The 18,993-nt window shown below is 35.7% G+C and overlaps 1 protein-coding gene across 4 annotated transcripts; it reads right to left on the bottom strand.

The window, feature by feature from the left end:
• Positions 1–13: 13 nt before the first annotated feature.
• LOC130551679 (GTPase IMAP family member 8) lies at positions 14–18,556 on the bottom strand. Of its 4 annotated transcripts, none has more exons than XM_057329506.1 (7): positions 18,449–18,556; positions 16,474–17,175; positions 13,754–14,455; positions 10,735–11,409; positions 1,568–2,281; positions 842–925; positions 14–614 (listed from the first exon to the last, which is right to left on the bottom strand). In XM_057329506.1, exons 1-7 carry the CDS (start codon positions 18,459–18,461, stop codon positions 415–417), a joined length of 3,090 nt encoding a protein of 1,029 aa, XP_057185489.1. In that variant the 5' UTR covers positions 18,462–18,556; the 3' UTR covers positions 14–414. The 4 variants fall into 4 exon arrangements, with proteins under 4 accessions (XP_057185489.1, XP_057185488.1, XP_057185487.1 ...); XM_057329505.1 differs by lacking the exons at positions 14–614; positions 842–925; positions 1,568–2,281 and adding exons at positions 2,528–2,690; positions 9,311–9,496; positions 10,053–10,187; XM_057329504.1 differs by lacking the exons at positions 14–614; positions 842–925; positions 1,568–2,281 and adding exons at positions 6,704–7,309; positions 9,311–9,496; positions 10,053–10,187.
• Between the last annotated feature and the right edge of the window lie 437 nt (positions 18,557–18,993).

The following is an 18,993-nucleotide window of genomic DNA, read 5'->3' as shown; positions in this document are numbered from 1 at the left end:
CTGCTTTCTGTAGGCTTTGAAGTACCTGTTCCAGTGCAGTGGATTGGTTATGAGTGACCCAAAATGTATACAAACAAAACATTCTCTGACTATAGAAACACTAGAGGGGAGTGGACAGCAAGACACTCTGGAACAATAAAACACGGAGAACAAAGTTTGATGCAATTTTTACAGCTTGATAATAAAGGCGGTTCAATTCTTAGATCTATTCTGCTCATCAATTAACAAAAGAGGTATAAAAGGTAGTTTCTTTTTTGCCAAATCAAGAATACACAATAATCGATGTGAAAGAAGCATGCCAAACATAACCATAACAATTGTTGATGCCCTCCTGAAACAGCATGTTAAAAATTGACCCCATCCAAATCAACTTTGTTAAATCCTTTTTTTATATACATTTCAGTCATGTTTTCTTTAGTCTTTGAGCTCAACTTGCTCTGAATGTTCTGAGCAACTGGACACATTCATTTTTATTGAAGGCCCTAAATTTTCAACAGATCCTGGAATGGAGCTTGAAGAACCATATCCTGAACTCATAGAGGAGACAGAACGATGGAGACTGAATGGACCAGCAGGGATAAATAGTTGGGCAGTAGTGAATATCTTATCACTCACTGGAAGTAAAACATAGCAGATTTTAAAGATGATAAAGGTCAATCAACTAAGCTTATCAAACCACACACACCACAAGTGTTCTTAATGCATGTATCAAGTATGCAGAAAGAGAGCTGAATTTCTTTACAGATGACATAGTGTTTAATAGTTCAGCAGGAAAAAACATGATCTTATTCACAGATTTATGAAAAATAATACTAAAACCTATTTTAATATAACTACTCACTTTTTGGGGGCGATACCATACTCCTACATCTCAACTCTTCAACCACAGGTTCTCTTCTACAAAATACGCCTGTTGTTGTATGCCCTGAATCAACATTTTAATGTAAATCAATTATCTTTTCAACACTGAGGTCCATTTACAAAATTGTCAGGATAATGAACAGAAAACATTCAAAAGGCTTCTCTAGATACTGTGAAAGAAATTCTTTAGAAATGTCTATTATTGTATCATTTTGAGTTTGGAACATTATTTTAATCAATCAAACAAACAATACATCAACAAATAAATAAATAACAGGACAAATTGCCTTGGACAATGGGGCTAAAATTGACCATTTCTATCCAAGTGAACTGTGAAAATAGTGAACAGTGTTTATACTACAGTACATTGAATATTAAAAGTATGTATATTTGTTAATTTGAGATTTGATGGCAGAATAACTATTCGTGGTGAAAACATATTGTTTAGCATATTGGTACTGTACCCTTGGGTTATAATGGTCCTTCAAAATGGGGCAAAAGTCACTTAGGGTCATCTTGGCCCAAAATGTAAATTTACTGTCTGTCTGTCCATGCTTTCTCAGTTTGTTTACAAACTTTACTAGTTTAAAATAGTGTTTCGGAATGAGGTCGAATTTGTTGAATGTTTACCCACCACATGTTTTAGATCATCTTGCATTTATGCTAATATCCAAAGTGACATGAAACTTTCCAGTAAGTTACTCACTCATCATCCGTAGGTTGTCATGCTCTATTGATTGCTGCATCCTCCTCTTTTGTTTATTCACTTTGTGTCCTTTTGGGGTCTCTTTCTTTGCTTTCCTTCTCTGTTTCATGTCGTGTAAAAACGTTTCTGTATTAAAATGGTTGTTTTGTGTCACTGTCTCTTCTATCTTCTCCAGCAGATCTTTGATCTGAGTGTCATCACTCTTATTCTTATTGTTGAGAACTTGATATCTGTTCCCACATTTCTCCACCAGCCACTGGAGATCCTCTCCTTCTCTCTCAATGTGTTGCTCTATAGATGTGTCTCCTAGAAAGTCACCAAAGGTGAAGAGCACTATAGTGTGACTCCAGACTCTCTCACTGAGAAGATCCACATACCCCTGAAATACTTTTCTATAAAACTCTTTAAATCTAATGTCTGCACGTATGACCAGTAGAACAACGTGAGGTCCTGGAGGACACAGAGACACACTGAGTAAAATCTCTTGTTTCAGTAACTCTGAGCTCTGATCTACAGGTTCATTAATCCACCATCCTGGAGCTTCTATGACAGTGATGTGTCTGTCTGCTACTTCTCTCTGTCTCTTCACACACTGAGCAGTTCTCTTCAGGTCAAACTCTTCTCTGTTCAGGATGATGTTTCCTGATGAACTCTTCCCAGCTCCTCTAGACCCCATTAACACAATCCTCAACTCTGAGAGATGATGGGAGTCACCTGCAACAAATACACAAAAGGATTCTGAAAATGTTGTCTCCCTGGCTGAAAATAAGTGCAGTAATTTTTATTAATTCACTAATAAACTATTACCAAAATTAACCGCGGTTTTACTTCAGAAACGACTTTTGTATCCTATTAAAAGCAGTTCTGCTGTACAGGCGCTTTAGTCGTCGGTGCGTTAAAAGATCATCTTATATTAATATTTGAAGCAATTAAANCCACCATCCTGGAGCTTCTATGACAGTGATGTGTCTGTCTGCTACTTCTCTCTGTCTCTTCACACACTGAGCAGTTCTCTTCAGGTCAAACTCTTCTCTGTTCAGGATGATGTTTCCTACTGAACTCTTCCCAGCTCCTTTATACCCCATTAACACAATCCTCAACTCTGAGAGATGATGGGAGTCACCTGTAACAAATACACAAAACAAATTTATCCCAATTAATACTGGTACAATGGGTCAACAGCTATGCCATATTGTGGAGAGCAAGGCATCCGTGTAAACACACACTGTACAAGTAAACACAGTTTACAGAGCTGCTTTTATTCCGAATAAGGTGAATTTAGGTTTACATTCCTCAAGCAATAACACAGTAACCGTATGAACATAAATCAACATTAAGTTTGATATACTGTATATATTATGAATGATGATAATTTTGGTACTTCAAAATTTATTATTTGCCTGTAAAGTTTCATAATATTCACATAAAATCTTATTTTAAAGAATGATCTTTGTCCCTTTAAAAAGTGATAATGTAACGATATAATATAAATTAATGAACTTTTGAGCCTCTTTCAACCATCTCTATTTTTTTGGAATCAAGTAGTAAATGCATATTAGTTCAGATAGTGCACCACTGTCGAAACACATTTTGTCCGACAATTAAGTGTCTGAAGTCTTTAAGGTGACTGAAAGTAGTTATTTAGGCACCATACTATATATTTAATTTTTACATTGAAAATCATTGTTTCAGTTTTTAACCTGACTTGTTCAGTTTGGCAAAAAGCAAATGATCAAAAGGGCATTACAGTTCTTTACTAAAGATCAATGAATACTGGTTTTTGGCCGTGTTTTGTTAGATTATGTTCACGATGTGGCGACACTGCGCGTCATCGCCGTCTGCTAAACTGTGCGTTTAAAGTGCGTGTATGTAACAATGAAGCGACCTTCAGTTATAATAATAAAATCCTTGGGTCAGAACGAACATGTTTAATACTAATACATTATTTTTATGAACCACATACAGCAAAATATGGTTTAATCTGAGTCTTTTCGAGGTTTGTTGACATACCAATACTCGTAGTTTTTAAATAGCCTACAAGTAATCCTTTGAGTAAAAACATGATGCATTATTTACCACAATCCATTTCACTCGACATCGTCTTGTTGGAGCTTCAGAATAAACCTACTTCCGTCGGATATATGTCGTATATTTCTTTCTTTGAAAGATGTCAAATAGGCTAATAAAGTTGACTCATCGATTTACTGCCTATTAATGTTTCAGTTTCACTTAGAAACTTGCAACATGATCGCATGCGCAGTTGATATTCGATTCATGTCAGTGTAAACAGTGGCGCAGGATTTTTTATGGGGTGGCACAAAGGGGCCAGTACAAATCTTAGGGTGGCACCAGTAGCGTAGCCAGAAAAGAGACTCTGAGTGTGCATTTGAAAAACTGGGTGTGCCACATTTATTAACATTAAAGTGCAAAAAAACCAACTCTGCATATAACGTTACAGAATACACTGGGCTGATGTGTAAAACTAAACTCGCCACATATCCATAAAACTATAGCCTATACATTTTATATTTATACAAATTATCAAATATAACTATTCACTACATTCAACAACAACAACAACGCCAACACATAAACAGTACCGTTAATAATGCCTCAAAGGGGGAGACGGCGTGGCCTGACCTTGAATGCGTCAATTATGTCATCTGGGTCCAGTGTAGTGATGTTTCGTTCGTGAACAAGAACGAATCTTTAAAGTGAACGAATCGTTCTCGTTCACGAAATGCAATGACTCATATTTCTCGTTCACTGAAATCTCTCCATCGAGCACAGAGCGTCTTGGCTTAAAAGAGTGTCTAAAGCACGAGCCAATGGCGTTCGAGAGTGAGCTTTGACAAAGCATATGATTGGTTGAATGTACTGAACGAATACGCCCTACACTGAACGAGCCTGTGTTTGAGTCTGAACGAGACCCGCTGATTCTCGTTCGTGAACGAAATGAACGATCAGTCATCTCGTTCGTAAGTGAACGAAAGTTCCCGCTGATTCTCGTTCGTGAACGAGCTGTTACTTCTGCCTCGTAAACGAAATGAAAGATGAGGTCTCTTGTTCAACAAGTACAGAAACGGACACAATGTAAATATCCTTACGAAAATAATTAAATAATGCAAGCTGATGGTTAAATGTAACAAGGAAAAATTAACATTGTCATTTTCATGATGTATCCAAGATGGCGCCGCAGTGCCTCGGTGTGGAGCTCTCCAGTTGTTTTTGTTAGTTTGTCCTGTTTTATGTTTTTCCCATACAATCAGTTTCACAAGAGATGAACTGCTGAACATTCGGCAGTGCACACCATCTGATCTTTTACCGGTTTTTGATTATTCGGACGTTTTACTTAACATCGTAGTCGGAGGCGCAGCGGCGCTAACAAAGCGCTCCAGGACGCGCAAGCGTGGGAAGCGAGCAGAAATCGCGCGGTGGTGGGGTATGTTTCGAAGTCAATGAAAAGTGGTGTACAGATACAACAGTGATGAAGAAGATGTGCTGTCTCGAACTAGAAGCACTCTTCATTAACTGTAAGCCCTTTTACTCGCCTCGAGAATTTTCCTCGTTCATTCTCGTGTGTGTTTACATTCCACCGCAAGCGCACGTGAGCGTGGCGTTACAACAGCTCGCCGATCACATCACGGACACTGAGCAATATGGGATCAGAATTGTTGCAATATTCTGAATAAATAAACTATGATCCGCAAATAAATATAGAGAGTTTCACAAACATTTTTTAAATCCACATATGCACAAAAAGCGAACCATAAATATATTTTAGACGTTCCACAAAAAGAAATGGAATTCACAAATAAATTCAATGAGATTTGCATTTAAAAAATATGTACAAATTTATTTCAATGTCATTTATTTGTAGATCACTTTCTGCACATTTGTGAATCGCTGCACGCATTTGTGGATGGCGCTCTGTGCATTTGTGGATTTTGAAACATTTCTAACGTCAAAACGCGCGCACAATCCACAAATAGGTGGACTCCGCCCACTATCTACGCAAGCCAATCGGGTAACTTCCGCTTTCGTTGTCCAATAGGGCACGTTCTAACTTCAGCCAATAACGTTTTGTTCTGCACTAAGATTCAGGGAGCTAACATGGCGGCTAGTGGCGGTCTAAAATGTGTGATATACTAAGAAATGTGAATGGCCTCTTCTTTATACTACTCAGTGATGATTGCTTGTGTTTCTATGCATTGTCCGTATGTTAGTAACAAACGACTGAAATGTTTATGACTTGATAACAGCGTGCACGGACTGGAGTGGACAATCCCGGTGACTGGGGACTGATTTGGTCTGCTGCAAGCCAGCCGTTTTATTGTCTTTATGTACCAAAGTGATAAATTCCGATTTTGGCATTCGATAAAATATAATCTGTTTCCCCGATACTGCATGGGTAAGCAGCTAGTTCGTGTTATGTTTTATGGTTCTAAGACCAAAATAAAGAGTCTCATACACTAATGAATTTCGTGTATTCCTTTACTCAACTCTTTTCACATGTATCTTTTCTGTCACATGTTTTTTATCTTCTTCTGCCATTTCCACCCCGTCTCAACACGTTACACAATACTGCCATCTAGTGGTAATTTATACAAACAGCCGTTATACACTGATCATTACAGTTCGCGCCGCACACTCAGCGTGGCGTGGAGTTTCAAGGTGCGCAGCGTTTGCATTGCAATGCGCACTGCAGCTGTCGGTGTACTACCAGTATAACGATGGCAGAATTAACGTGGGGGAAATCATCAGCACTGTGAATTTCTATGTCATTCATAATTCAAAATAAAACGTAATTTAATCAGTCATCTCTGTTTATCCCATTCCTGAATGATCTCTGCTGCTGTGGCTAAACTGTTCTGTATAGGCTACTGTCTAACTCTTTGCCATGACAAAAATGATCACTGTAAGAAACACTACCCATAACATTAACAATAGTAAGCGTTGTCTTTATAGTGGTAGATATTGCAAGATGACCATGTGGGACAATTCTGTCCACAATTCCCCACACAGAAATACTGTAGTAGTATAATACATTTACTATCATATGAACAGCTCATATAAAGTTTCCCATAATAACGCAAAGAACATACATCAGAATTAGAAGGAGCTTTATTGCCCAAATGTGCTCTACGCACGAGGAATTAGTGACAGAAGCTGCCAAATACAGTTGAAAGTGACAAGTGACGAGACGTAACAAAATATAAACAAATATATGTAATAGACAATACACATATGAAAAAAACAATATATGTCAAAAGAGCAGCGGATGCTATATTGTATGCATGTGCTACATACAAGTTATAAGGTGCTTTATACAAATTGTGTAAGGGAATGGGATAGCTGTATGATATATTAAATCAGTAACATATGTATAATAAATAAATATGAGTATAAATGAGTAGTTTAGTATTGCACATATTTATTCAACAGTGGGGACAACATAACTGTTCAACTGTTCATGGGGCAGATGGCCTGAAGGAAGAAACTTTATTTGGCTGTTTTGGTGCTCAGTGCTCTGTAGCGCCGACCAGACGGCAGCAGTTCAAAGAGAAAGTGTGCTGGGTGTGAGGGGTCCAGAGAGATTTTGCGAGCCCTTTTACTCGCTCACTCTGGAAGAGTACAGTTCTTGCAGTGGAAGGGTAGTACCAGTGATTCGCTCAACAGTCCGAACTATCCGCTGTACTCTTCGGAGGTCTCGAGTGTTTGTATGTGTCCCGAGCATGTAAACTGAAATTGAGACAGAATATGTCGCCTCTAAATGCAGCAAGTTTTAAATGACTTCATCGATCAACACAAAGTTACAATGGTAGAGAACTTTAATAAACTTGATCGCTTAGCAACCTTCAAAACAAGTCTTGTACGTCTCTTGATGTACACGACGTGGAGGAGCGATTTTTTATTAACAGACTGATTTGACCCTACCTGAGCATGCTTGTTTTTTCTAAACAAAAACATGTAAAACAAAATAATTGCCTTTTGTATTGCAGTTAAAGTATAGCCTAGTAAAAACAGGCTACTGACACATTTTTTATTAAAACTGCGCATCGTTCTGTTATCATTTTTATTGAAGTTCTGTAAATTTGCACCAACAAGCCCAAACAATTTGCTTTTGTTTTCATATATTCATATTTTTCTTATATTTAACTTCAGCTGTTTGGGCTATACCTTGGTTCTTGCGTCTCATTCTTCAGTGTTCTGCATTTACCAATAAATAGACTACATAAAAAGTACTTATTTTGTTTTAAATTTATATCTTTATCATTTAAAAACCAACAATGTATGCTAACCCCATTTAGGAGCTTTTATAGGCCTATTTGGCACTAAATATAGAAGGAATGCGTTTATAATATAGCAAACCGCGCTATTGAACTATAAAAAAATAGGATATATTTTACCTGATGTACTAACACTAGAATCAATAACATTAATGATCAGAACTACAATAATGGATATTCTTTCAAAAGCAATATATATACGGTCATAAGTTAAACATTAATCAGTGGTTATGTTATTCACATTATTCATATTCACTTGATGCTGTAAAAAGTAGAACTGGTTTACAAGCACATCATAACTCCTTACACCAATATTAATCACATTTGGTCTCAAATGATTAAAACACACTTTTAAAAAACATCAGTTGCATTTCTTATATAGTTATAGGTTGCGCTGTAGTGGTGATATTCATCTTATTCATGTTGTGTTGTTTTACTAATGTACACACTTGATTTAATGTTTATATTTATATATATTTTACATTTATAGATATAATATATTAACATATATAATATATATAAACAATATTGCAATACAATGTAGTAGGGTTGCACGGTGTACCGGTGCTACGGTAGCATCGCGATGCTAAAGCTTCAAAATACCCGCGATGCCTCTCTATTTTTGAAACGGTAGTATCGTAGTTAATGTTGCATATGCGCAATAATATTAATTTAACACTTACATCTGCCTTTTTGCGGTGTTTATCTCCAAAATGAATGTGTGTTTTGAATGTCTCGGACGAGTTAATGATTCAAATTGGCGATTTGAACGAGTAGGTTAAATGATTCACTAACTCAGTGGAAAATTGACGCCACCTACTGGCCGTTTTAGTTCTGCATTTAAAGTAAGCCTAATATTTCCATTTATAAAGACTGCTGTATCAATTAAATTTGTCCAACATTTGAATTAGTTCCTACGTGAAAAATGATCTAGTGTACTTTAGTATTTACTACAGTAAACTACTAAAACTCATAGATACTAGTGTTTTTGAGTCTTATCACAGTAAATATTTAAGTATACTACAGTATTTATAGTATTTACAAATGACTAAATGTAAATGTATTTGCTACAATTTATCCAATTACTACAGTTAATACAACAACATATTCTAGTGCAAAGTATAATACAGTTTACTATAGTAAATACAAAATGTTTCATCTAAATCTGTGTTTTTTGTATAAATTTGAATTATATGGCACAGCATCGTGATACTACTTGGTATCGAGATACTTCAGCTGGTATAGTATCGTAAGACATGATTATGGTACCGTGACAACCCTACAATGTAGTTGTGTTCTAGCAGTGGTCCACCACTGTGCTCATTTACATTGTTGTTATAGCAAGTAGCAGAAGGGTGGTAATTGAAAAGAAATACACCATCTTGTTAACATTTCATTATAGTCATTTCAACATTCCTTACAGCCTGATCCACTATAGAGAAACAACCCTTACATTTGATTCATGAATGTTCCACAGACTCAGAAGTTGGGTGTACAGATCCACCTCCAAAGCTGATAGGTCTGTCTTTAGAGCGTGATGATGCAAAAATGGAACTGTTGTCTGCATCTGATCCAGATCTGTATGAATTATAGGCAGAACTTCCCAGGGAGACTGTATTAGACATCTCATCCTTACTCTCTAAAGTAATGAACAAGAAAAAAAATGATATACATTAAGTGTGTTAACATTTACATTCATGCATTTGGCAGACGCTTTTATCCAAAGTGACTTATATTCCATTACACTATACATCTGTTTCTAAGTATATGCAATCACTGGGATCGAACCCATAACCTTGGCATTGCTAGCACCATGCTCTAACCACTGAGCCACAGGAAAGCCTTAATTTTCAAAAAAATACAGTCATATTTCTTTATTTAATAAATTAATAAAATCTTAGGCAAGTCTTGCCAAACTGTGACATTTTTAGCTTTTAATTTCTGATTTTGTTCCTGAAGGTTGTAACTGACGGTGTACTGTAGGAGCGGTTACACTGCATGACTGTAACAAATGTCTTGTATTCAAATGAATTATTAACATTTGACGATAGGTTGATGTGCAAATTTTGTTTTGTTCGTTACATGATCTTTTATAATTCTGTTTCTAAAACAATAATAGCCTCTAATTCAATCTTGGCGAATTTCTTGTATACAGTTTCCCCAGGATAAATCATGAAAAACAACAACAACTTCACCTCCAAAGCTGATAGGTCTGTCTTTAGAGCATGATGATGCAAAAATAGAACTGTTATCTGCATCTGATCCAGATCTGAATGAACCATAGGCAGAACTTCCCAGAGAGACTGTATTAGACATCTCATCCTCACTCACTGTAAACAATAGATAGTATCTGAACATTTTTCATATTTAGAAATGATTAAAAACAACTATTTTATACTTATTGAACAATAAAATATATAAATATACAAATGCATATCATCATAATTTTTTCCCTAAAACAATTTACTTTTTAAGTTTAAAAAATGAGCTGGAAAATATAATCTAATTGGATATCTGTAAAAATCTAATATTGTGCATCTCTGGTGTAAAGTCCAAAAGAAATGAATGAGAATTAATTTTATTTAAAGTAATACATTTACTTGACCTGCTGTCTGTCATGAGGCTCATGCACCACAACTAAAGACTGCAACCCTAACATTTAATACATAGAAGTGAAAAGACAGTGGGTGGATTTGGGGTGGTAAAGGGTTACTGAAGGAATCATTACAATAGCATAAGCTGTTTCTATACACTTGTGTTTTGATTAACAGAATTACATTAATCCTTCTAAAACACTGGGGCTTAGTAAATGTGCAATAATAAACATCTTGTTACTGAATGTTTAATTACAAACACACAGTTTTATGATTTACTCACGCATGTGTGATCTGACTATCTTCTTAATATGTTTTTTCATTCTCTCTTGCTCCGCTTTTCTATCCATTTTGAAACAGCAGCTATTGTTTTGTGTCACAGTCTCTTCTATCTTCTCCAGCAGATCTTTGATCTGAGTGTCATCACTCCTCTTCTCATTGTTTAGAACTTGATATCTGTTCCCACATTTCTCCACCAGCCACTGGAGATCCTCTCCTTCTCTCTCAATGTGTTGCTCTATAGATGTGTCTCCTAGAAAGTCTCCACGATTAAAGAGCACTATAGTGTGACTCCAGACTCTCTCACCGAGAAGATCCACATACCCCTGAAATACTTTTCTCTCAGTCTCTTTAAATCTAATGTCCACACGTATAACCAGCAGAACAACATGAGGTCCTGGAGGACACAGAGACACACTGAGTAAAATCTCTTGTTTCAGTAACTCAGGGCTCTTCTTCACAGGTTCATTCATCCACCATCCTGGAGCTTCTATGACAGTGATGTGTCTGTCTGCTACTTCTCTCTGTCTCTTCACACACTGAGCAGTTCTCTTCAAGTCAAACTCTTCTCTGTTTTCTGTTTCTTTTCTGTTCAGGATGATGTTTCCTACTGAACTCTTTCCAGAATATTTATACCCCATTAACACAATCCTCAACTCTGAGAGCTTCTGAGTGTCACCTGCAACAAAACAACAGTTTGAATAGTCATTCATTTTACAGAGGAAATCAGTGTAGGATTTAACAAGACAATGCATGTACTTTTACAGTATTTTTTAATTATGTATTTTGTTCATTAAAAGTAGGGATGCACAATATACAGTATTGTCAGCCATATCGGTATCAGCCAATAAATGATCATTTTTAATAGGGATGCAAAGATACCAAGCTCATTACTTATACTCATACTCGTAAAAATACACAGATACCAAAGACAGATATTTCACGTGACGTTACTGACAGAACTGAATGAAATTTGTGCTTTGAAAGTTTGTGAGAAGCACATAAAACTACAGGTATTTCTTTGTGTTTGAGGTGAAGTTGTTCGTAATAAAGAAACTGTTCTATTTTCATTATTCTCACTGTGTTGTGTTTGGAAAATTGCCACCACATTGCCAAATACAGGCATCAGTATCGGCGAGTACCAAAAATAATATTGGTACTCATACTCAGTTTTTAAAAAATAGTATCTGTGCATCCCAAATTTTTACTGTTATCAATACAGGCCCCATAATAAAATCTGGCCAATATATTAAAGGTGATAAATCATAAATCATCTCCTCTGGTTAAACCACTTCAGCTGCACGCTGCTCACAGTTAAAATCCAGTACAGTACTGTCTTTCTGTCATGATTATTCACTTACTGCTATTAGCAAAACATTGTTGATGTAGGTACAGTATGTATATTTGTGAATGTGTAAGTTAAAGGAATAAAAGCATATTGTTTGAAGCAGACTGCTGTCGGAATGCTTTCTGTCTTGAGACCTGTTAGACTTGTAGCTATTAAGATCACCTTCCTGGGTTGCTCTGGAAGAACATCTATAATTTGTTTATTAAATAAACATTATACCAGAAAGGTTTAAAAGTTAAAGGATATTTAACTAGTGTAAAGTAGGCTTGGTACATGAATAAAATAAATGTTACCTTGTTTTCAACAATCAGTGTTTAGAAATAAAAGCAGTTGTCCGCTTTTTGTTTGAGGCAAATTTATATGAATATTTAGATACTGTATACCGGCCAATACTGTATATCGATTATCAGCTTCCAACGTTAAATAATTATCAGTTATTGTTATCGGACAAAATTTACATATCGGTACATCCCTACTTAAAGTACAAGTCACCTTTACATTGATAAACAATAAAAGAACATGTGTGACTTCATATATATATATATATATATATATATATATTATCCTACAGAACCTTATATTTACTGAAGAACTGATTAGTGTGTCGGTGTTTAGTTTGGCTGCCTAGCTGTGCGTGCAACCAGTTTACGTCATCGAAAAAGAACATGGCGGCCTCCTTAGGTTAAAATGAGTATTACATTTAGGGTTTTTTTAAGAACTGAAAATATTTGATGTGTTTCTAACGACAAATGCTAGTAGTGTAAGGCTATTACAACGTACTAAGCCATACATCTCTCTATACACCGGGTTCCCTTTAATGTTTACTCAGCTGAATGGCCTTGTTGTGCAGATCAGTACTGTGATGTTTACACTGTAAACCCGGATAAGTTGGCAATACTCAAATATTTTGAGGCAAAATTTTTGAGTTTTAGAGATTCTTAAAGTTAAAGAAGTTAAAGTTCTTAACAAATCTTAGTTAGTGCGACTTAAATATTTAATTTATCCTTTTTATGAAATTAAGTAGACCGAACTTAAACAAATAAGTACCAAAATTGCATTTTTAAGTTAACTAAACTAAATTCTTTCAGTTTCATTATTTTGCATATTCCTTAGTCTTAATATGCATAAATCAAACACCTTGACTTATGCAATCCAAAATGAGCAAGAAGAGACTGATCTCAGAACTGGCATTAGCACAGTTACTGCTCACTGGTAACATAACACATGTTACAGGTGAAATGTAGCTTCGCAGAGCCTAAGCACATGCACCACTCTTCTAAACAATGGTAACCACAAAACTGAAAAATATGTCAAACTCTTCTAAATATCTAAGAGAAGTGAACATTAAACACTAACAAGTCTTTAACTTTACTAAAAATATATAAAATAATCATTTTTTTTATTTACTCTCCTAATGCAGTCTGACGCAAAGCATGCTGGGAATTGGAAATCCTTCTTGACCAATTGTTGAAATAACATGTTTAAACTAAGGAGCAAATAAAATTTTTGAGTTTTAGTCAAGTTAATCAAAAATAATCATTATACTTTACTCAAAAGTAAAAAAGTGTTTCACAAACTTAAAATATTTAAGTAAGTAGAACTTTTTTATAAAATTAAGTTTACATTACTTAATCTGTTTGATTATTTTGAACATTTGGGTTTACAGTGTACTCACTCGTCATTGATCTGATCATCTCTCTCTGTTTCTTCATCCTCTTCATTCGTTCTTCTGCTCTCTCATCTGCTCTCTTTATTTCTTCCACCCTCTGTAAAATCTTTCTGTCTATTTCAAAATGGCAGCCATTCTTTTTCATCACTGTCTCTTCTATCTTCTCCAGCAGATCTTTGATCTGAGTGTCATCACTGCTGTTGTTATTGTTGAGAACATGATATCTGTTCCCACATTTCTCCACCAGCCACTGGAGATCCTCTCCTTCTCTCTCAATGTGTTGCTCTATAGATGTGTCTCCTAGAAAGTCACCAAAGGTGAAGAGCACTATAGTGTGACTCCAGACTCGCTCACCGAGAAGATCCACATACCCCTGCAATACTTTTCTCTCAATATCTTTGAATATAGAGTCCCCGGGTATAACCAGTAGAACAACATGAGGTCCTGGAGGACACAGAGACACACTGAGTAAAATCTCTTGTTTCAGTAACTCAGGGCTCTTCTTTACAGGTCCATTCCACAACCATCCTGGAGCTTCTATGACAGTGATGTGTCTGTCTGCTACTTCTCTCTGTCTCTTCACACACTGTGCAGTAGTCTTCAAGTCAAACTCTTCTCTGTTCAGGATGATGTTTCCTACTGAACTCTTTCCAGAATATTTACACCCCATTAACACAATCCTCAACTCTGAGAGCTTCTGAGTGTCACCTGTAACAAACACACACACAAAAAACACTCTTTATTATAACAGGTATGGATATTTTTAGAGAGGAAATCAAGGATTTAAAAAGACAATGTAGTTTTTTTAACGTTAAAAAGTAAAAGTTACCATTAAATTTCCACTGAGCACAATGAATGAATATTCCCAGAAATCCCTCTGTGATTCTTCAAATTTCATATTTTAAAAATAATTATGTTTCTACTTATGTTTGACCCTGGGCCACAAAACAGTCATAAGGGTCAATTTTCTTAAACTGAGATTTATACATCATCTGAAAACTGAATAAATAAGATTTCCATTGATGTAGGGTTTGGGTGCAAAAAAATCTAAATATTGAGAAAATCGCCTCTAAAGTTGTCCATCAGAGGTTTAACGCTCTCTTTTGTCTTACCGCTGTACTGTCGTCGTGGAGAATAGATGAACCCAAAAGCAGAAATTCTAAGCTTTACATAGATACCGAACTTGAGTTGGTTTTCCGAAGAGCGGGCAGCAGCGAGTGAAGTTTGAAGGTGTGTTTCTTAACATTTTTTATTTTTGATTTTATATATTCATGGTAGGAAAATTACAAATTATCTTCATGGAACATGATCTTTACTTACTTTCCTAATGATTTTTGGCATCAAAATTGACCCGTTCCTTGTATTGTTGGCTATATTGCTACAAATATACCTATGCTTCTTATGACTGGTTTTGTGGTCCAGGGTCACATATTTGTTATCACTTATTGGTGTTTTCATCAATCTCACAGCAAAAACGTAACTATTTTATGATGTGGCTAATTTGTATGAATTTGTAAGATCTACATTTTGTTACGATTTGCTTTCGTGCCTGTGAAATTAGGTTTGGGGTGGGGCTTCAGTATGGAGTCTTCATCTCCATCCTGAGCAGCTACCTTTAGCAGCAACACCGGCGCGGACACGCACTCGTTACAAAATTCAAAGGTTGCCGCCGGGCGCCATCAAGAAGCTTTACGGCAGGTCGCCAAATAAAGGCTTGGATTTGGTTCCTCGCAGACAAATGGATTCTGAAGATATGGATTACATCTGACGAATAAAATTCCTTTTGTAATTATTTTGCGGTTTGGGCGATTTTTATGGTTCTACTGTCAAGGCATGTTAGAGAAAACGTCTTTGTGTTCCATGGCAAACAAAGCAAAGATTACATGATAAGTAATGGTTAAACGATTGCATAAATTATTCATTTTAAGAGTTTAAAATCTTGTTTCTTCTAAACGAGTTGGCAGCAGAAATCACAGAACTGAAATCATTTGATAATAAGTCAGCCTATGACAAATAAATACAATATAATAAATGTTAATGCAGCGATTAAATCTGTAAAGTTGTTAATACGTAAATAATTAACGTCTTATGTGTCGTCAGTACGTCAGTATTGTGCGTTTAGATGCTGTAAATACGTCAGTGTTTTGCGTTTATTGTTTGTACAAACGTAAGTAAATATACGTTTTGTAGAACCACATTTTACGCAAAATACATACGAATTCTCATGAGATCACGTTGGTATATTATAAGCTAAAAAAGAATTTAAAGTCTAGGCTTGCAAATTGACATTGTAGCAGTTATTATACAGAACTATACAAGAATTATGAAATATACAGGCATTACAAGAATTTTTCTGACAAACACTGCTGCCATTTTGTAATTAATTTTAATCTCACAACATTTGGATGAGTGCCAAAATGTCTTCAATCAACAAGAAATACATCCTCTAGTTAGGCCTATATCTGATATGTCATGGCAATCTGCATTTAAAGCTGTCACCCCCTGTACCTGTGAGATATTTTTCCTGTGCTTATTTTACTACTGGCTGATAGAACATTAAAGTAATATCACACTCTTAGTCCAGCTGTCTCTCTAAACCAGACTGACTCAGCTGGAAGAATCAAGCTGTAGGTCTCATTCTGAAATGCGAGGGAGTGTGATGTTTTTTTAATGTTCAATCAGCTAAATATTCTAATTGTGCAGATCTAATTGTGATGTTTACTCACTCATCTGTGATCTGGTCACCTCTCTCTGTTTCTTCATTCTCTTCATTCGTTCTTTTGCTCTCTTATCTGCTCTCTTTATTTCTTCCAACCTCTGAAAAATCTTTTCGTTTATTGTCAAAACGCGGCTGTTGTTTTGTGTCACTGTCTCTTCTATCTTCTCCAGCAGATGTTTGATCTGAGTGTCATCACTCTTATTCTTATTGTTGAGAACTTGATATCTGTTCCCACATTTCTCCACCAGCCACCGGAGATCCTCTCCTTCACTCTCAATGTGTTGCTCTATAGATGTGTCTCCTAGAAAGTCTCCATGAGTGAAGAGCACTATAGTGTGACTCCAGACTCTCTCACCGAGCAGCTGAACATACCCGTGCAATACATGTCTTTTAACACCATCCAAAAATGTGTCCACACGTATGACCAGTAGAACAACGTGAGGTCCTGGAGGACACAGAGACAAACTGAGTAAAATCTCTTGTTTCAGTAACTCAGGGATATCACATACTGGTATAGTGTGGGACCATCCTGGAGCTTCTATGACAGTGATGTGTCTGTCTGCTACTTCTCTCTGTCTCTTCACACACTGAGCAGTTCTCTTCAGGTCAAACTCTTCTCTGTTCAGGATGATGTTTCCTACTGAACTCTTTCCAGCTCCTTTATACCCCATTAACACAATCCTCAACTCTGAGAGCTTCTGAGTGCCACCTGCAACAAATATGCAAAAAAAACTACTTACAGCGTACTCTTACTGTACATGTTCTTTCAAAATGAATACATAATGAATAATTCAAAACATCTGACTATAGTTCAGACTAAATTGTAGTCCGTTCGCAATCGCCTTCCTTCCGCCCCACCCCTTACAGTGCTATATATCCTCTAATATCTTTATCTGTTACATTTTGCATACTGTTTGTCAGTAGTTTTTATTTTAAAATCTTAAAATAGACCACTTGGACTTTGCTTAAGCACCAGAGCCTACACATTTTCTCAGTTGCCTTCTATGTTCCATACATACTGTGGGTAGAATGTAAAATAAACGGCCTAATAAAAACTTCAAATGTTATCTTTTCATATATTCGACTAGGCTCAATTGATGAAATATTAATTTATTTTAAAAAAGTATTGTCCGGACCTCAGCCGTGAAGAAAACATAGAGACCGGACTTCTTAAAACTTTAATTGAATACCCCTGGAATAGATAATAGGGATACAGTATAATGGATATAGCCTAAGAACATTTAATTAAAACAAATTTTGAAATAAAAGCCATAACTCTTAAAACTCTTTAATAAAAAAATATTAAACTTATTTGCAACTGTCGAAAAATACCCTACAAGAATTCTGAAGGCTAGTGCAGGAGTCCTGTTGGACAGCATGAAAAAGTCAAATGTCCCACAGGAAAATTATCTCGAAAATCCTGCTGGATTCCTGCAGGGTATTTTCACTCATTTTTATCTTGTTTTAGTACACATCTAAATCTGAAATCATTCTAACCTCAAGTAGTTTTTACTTTCAGTTTTTAATTTACATTAAAAAGGGACCCATAAAGCTTCTAATCTTGTTTACAGGTATGAAGTGTGTGCCTGAACATTTATGACAGAAAACCAAATACAGAAAACCAAGTTAATGTTTCTGTGTATATTAAACACATACAGTATATGTTTGAAAAACATGCCAATGTGCCAAGATCAGGTTAAATAAAAAAACGTTAACGTCAATTATTGATGTTAGTTGAACATCAAGTCGAGCGCTATAACTTAATTGATTTGTTTCTAAAGGAGATATTCAAGGCTAGTTTGGAAAACAAGTTGTGAAATATTCCGATTTAAAATGACACATTATCATACTTTTATTCAAATGTTGCATTCATATAAATGGTTTACCTTTATGTGTCGAGCAGGCTACTAAAGTAAAAAACTGAACTTTTGAATTAATACTTGAAATAAATTACTTAAAAAAACAAACACTTAAATGCTTACCATCCAAGTCCATTTCTTTCTGTTCTCGGTTGATGTTTTATAGTAAAACTAGTTTTTGTAGTTTGTACTTTCAGTTCTTCAAATATATATGAGCTTAAGGAGTGTCACAATTCTTAACTTGTTTACAGGTCAAACTGTCAGCACAGAAAACTGGAAAAACGAGTTAGAACTATGCAACCGTGTATGACAGGGTAAAAACCCAGAGATTAAATTTAGAATTGAGGAAACAAAACAACGGTCCAAAGTCAAGTTAAACTATTCAATTTGTTTCTAAAGTTGTTTGCAATAATGCATACTATATTGCAAACAACTTTAAGCATGCTATATACAAATATGAGCAGTAGTCCAAGTTATAAAAGTACAGTACTTCCAATGTTTTACAATGACTGAGACAGGTTATTATGTTACAATAATGAGCCAGAATTCAATTATTATAAGGGACAGAAAAAAAGACACTCCATTAAAATAAAAATATTTGTATGTCTATACTCATCTTTCAGATTTAGTACAGAGAAAAATAAGTGTATGGTATTGAGCAATGTTAA

Source organism: Triplophysa rosa, linkage group LG3 (assembly GCF_024868665.1).
Source record: "Triplophysa rosa linkage group LG3, Trosa_1v2, whole genome shotgun sequence".
Lineage (NCBI taxonomy): Eukaryota > Metazoa > Chordata > Actinopteri > Cypriniformes > Nemacheilidae > Triplophysa > Triplophysa rosa.
Note: the sequence above shows the minus strand (reverse complement) of the source record. Positions and strands in the feature narration are given on the sequence as shown.

What these genes read in the sequence shown, in the direction of transcription:
- LOC130551679 (XM_057329506.1), bottom strand. An exon ending in GATAGTCAGATCACACATGC is followed by an intron (nt 2,282 to 10,734) that starts GTGAGTAAATCA and finishes TATTTGTTGCAG; the next exon opens with GTGACTCCCATCATCTCTCA. An exon ending in TATGGTATCGCCCCCAAAAA is followed by an intron (nt 615 to 841) that starts GTGAGTAGTTAT and finishes TTTTACTTCCAG; the next exon opens with TGAGTGATAAGATATTCACT.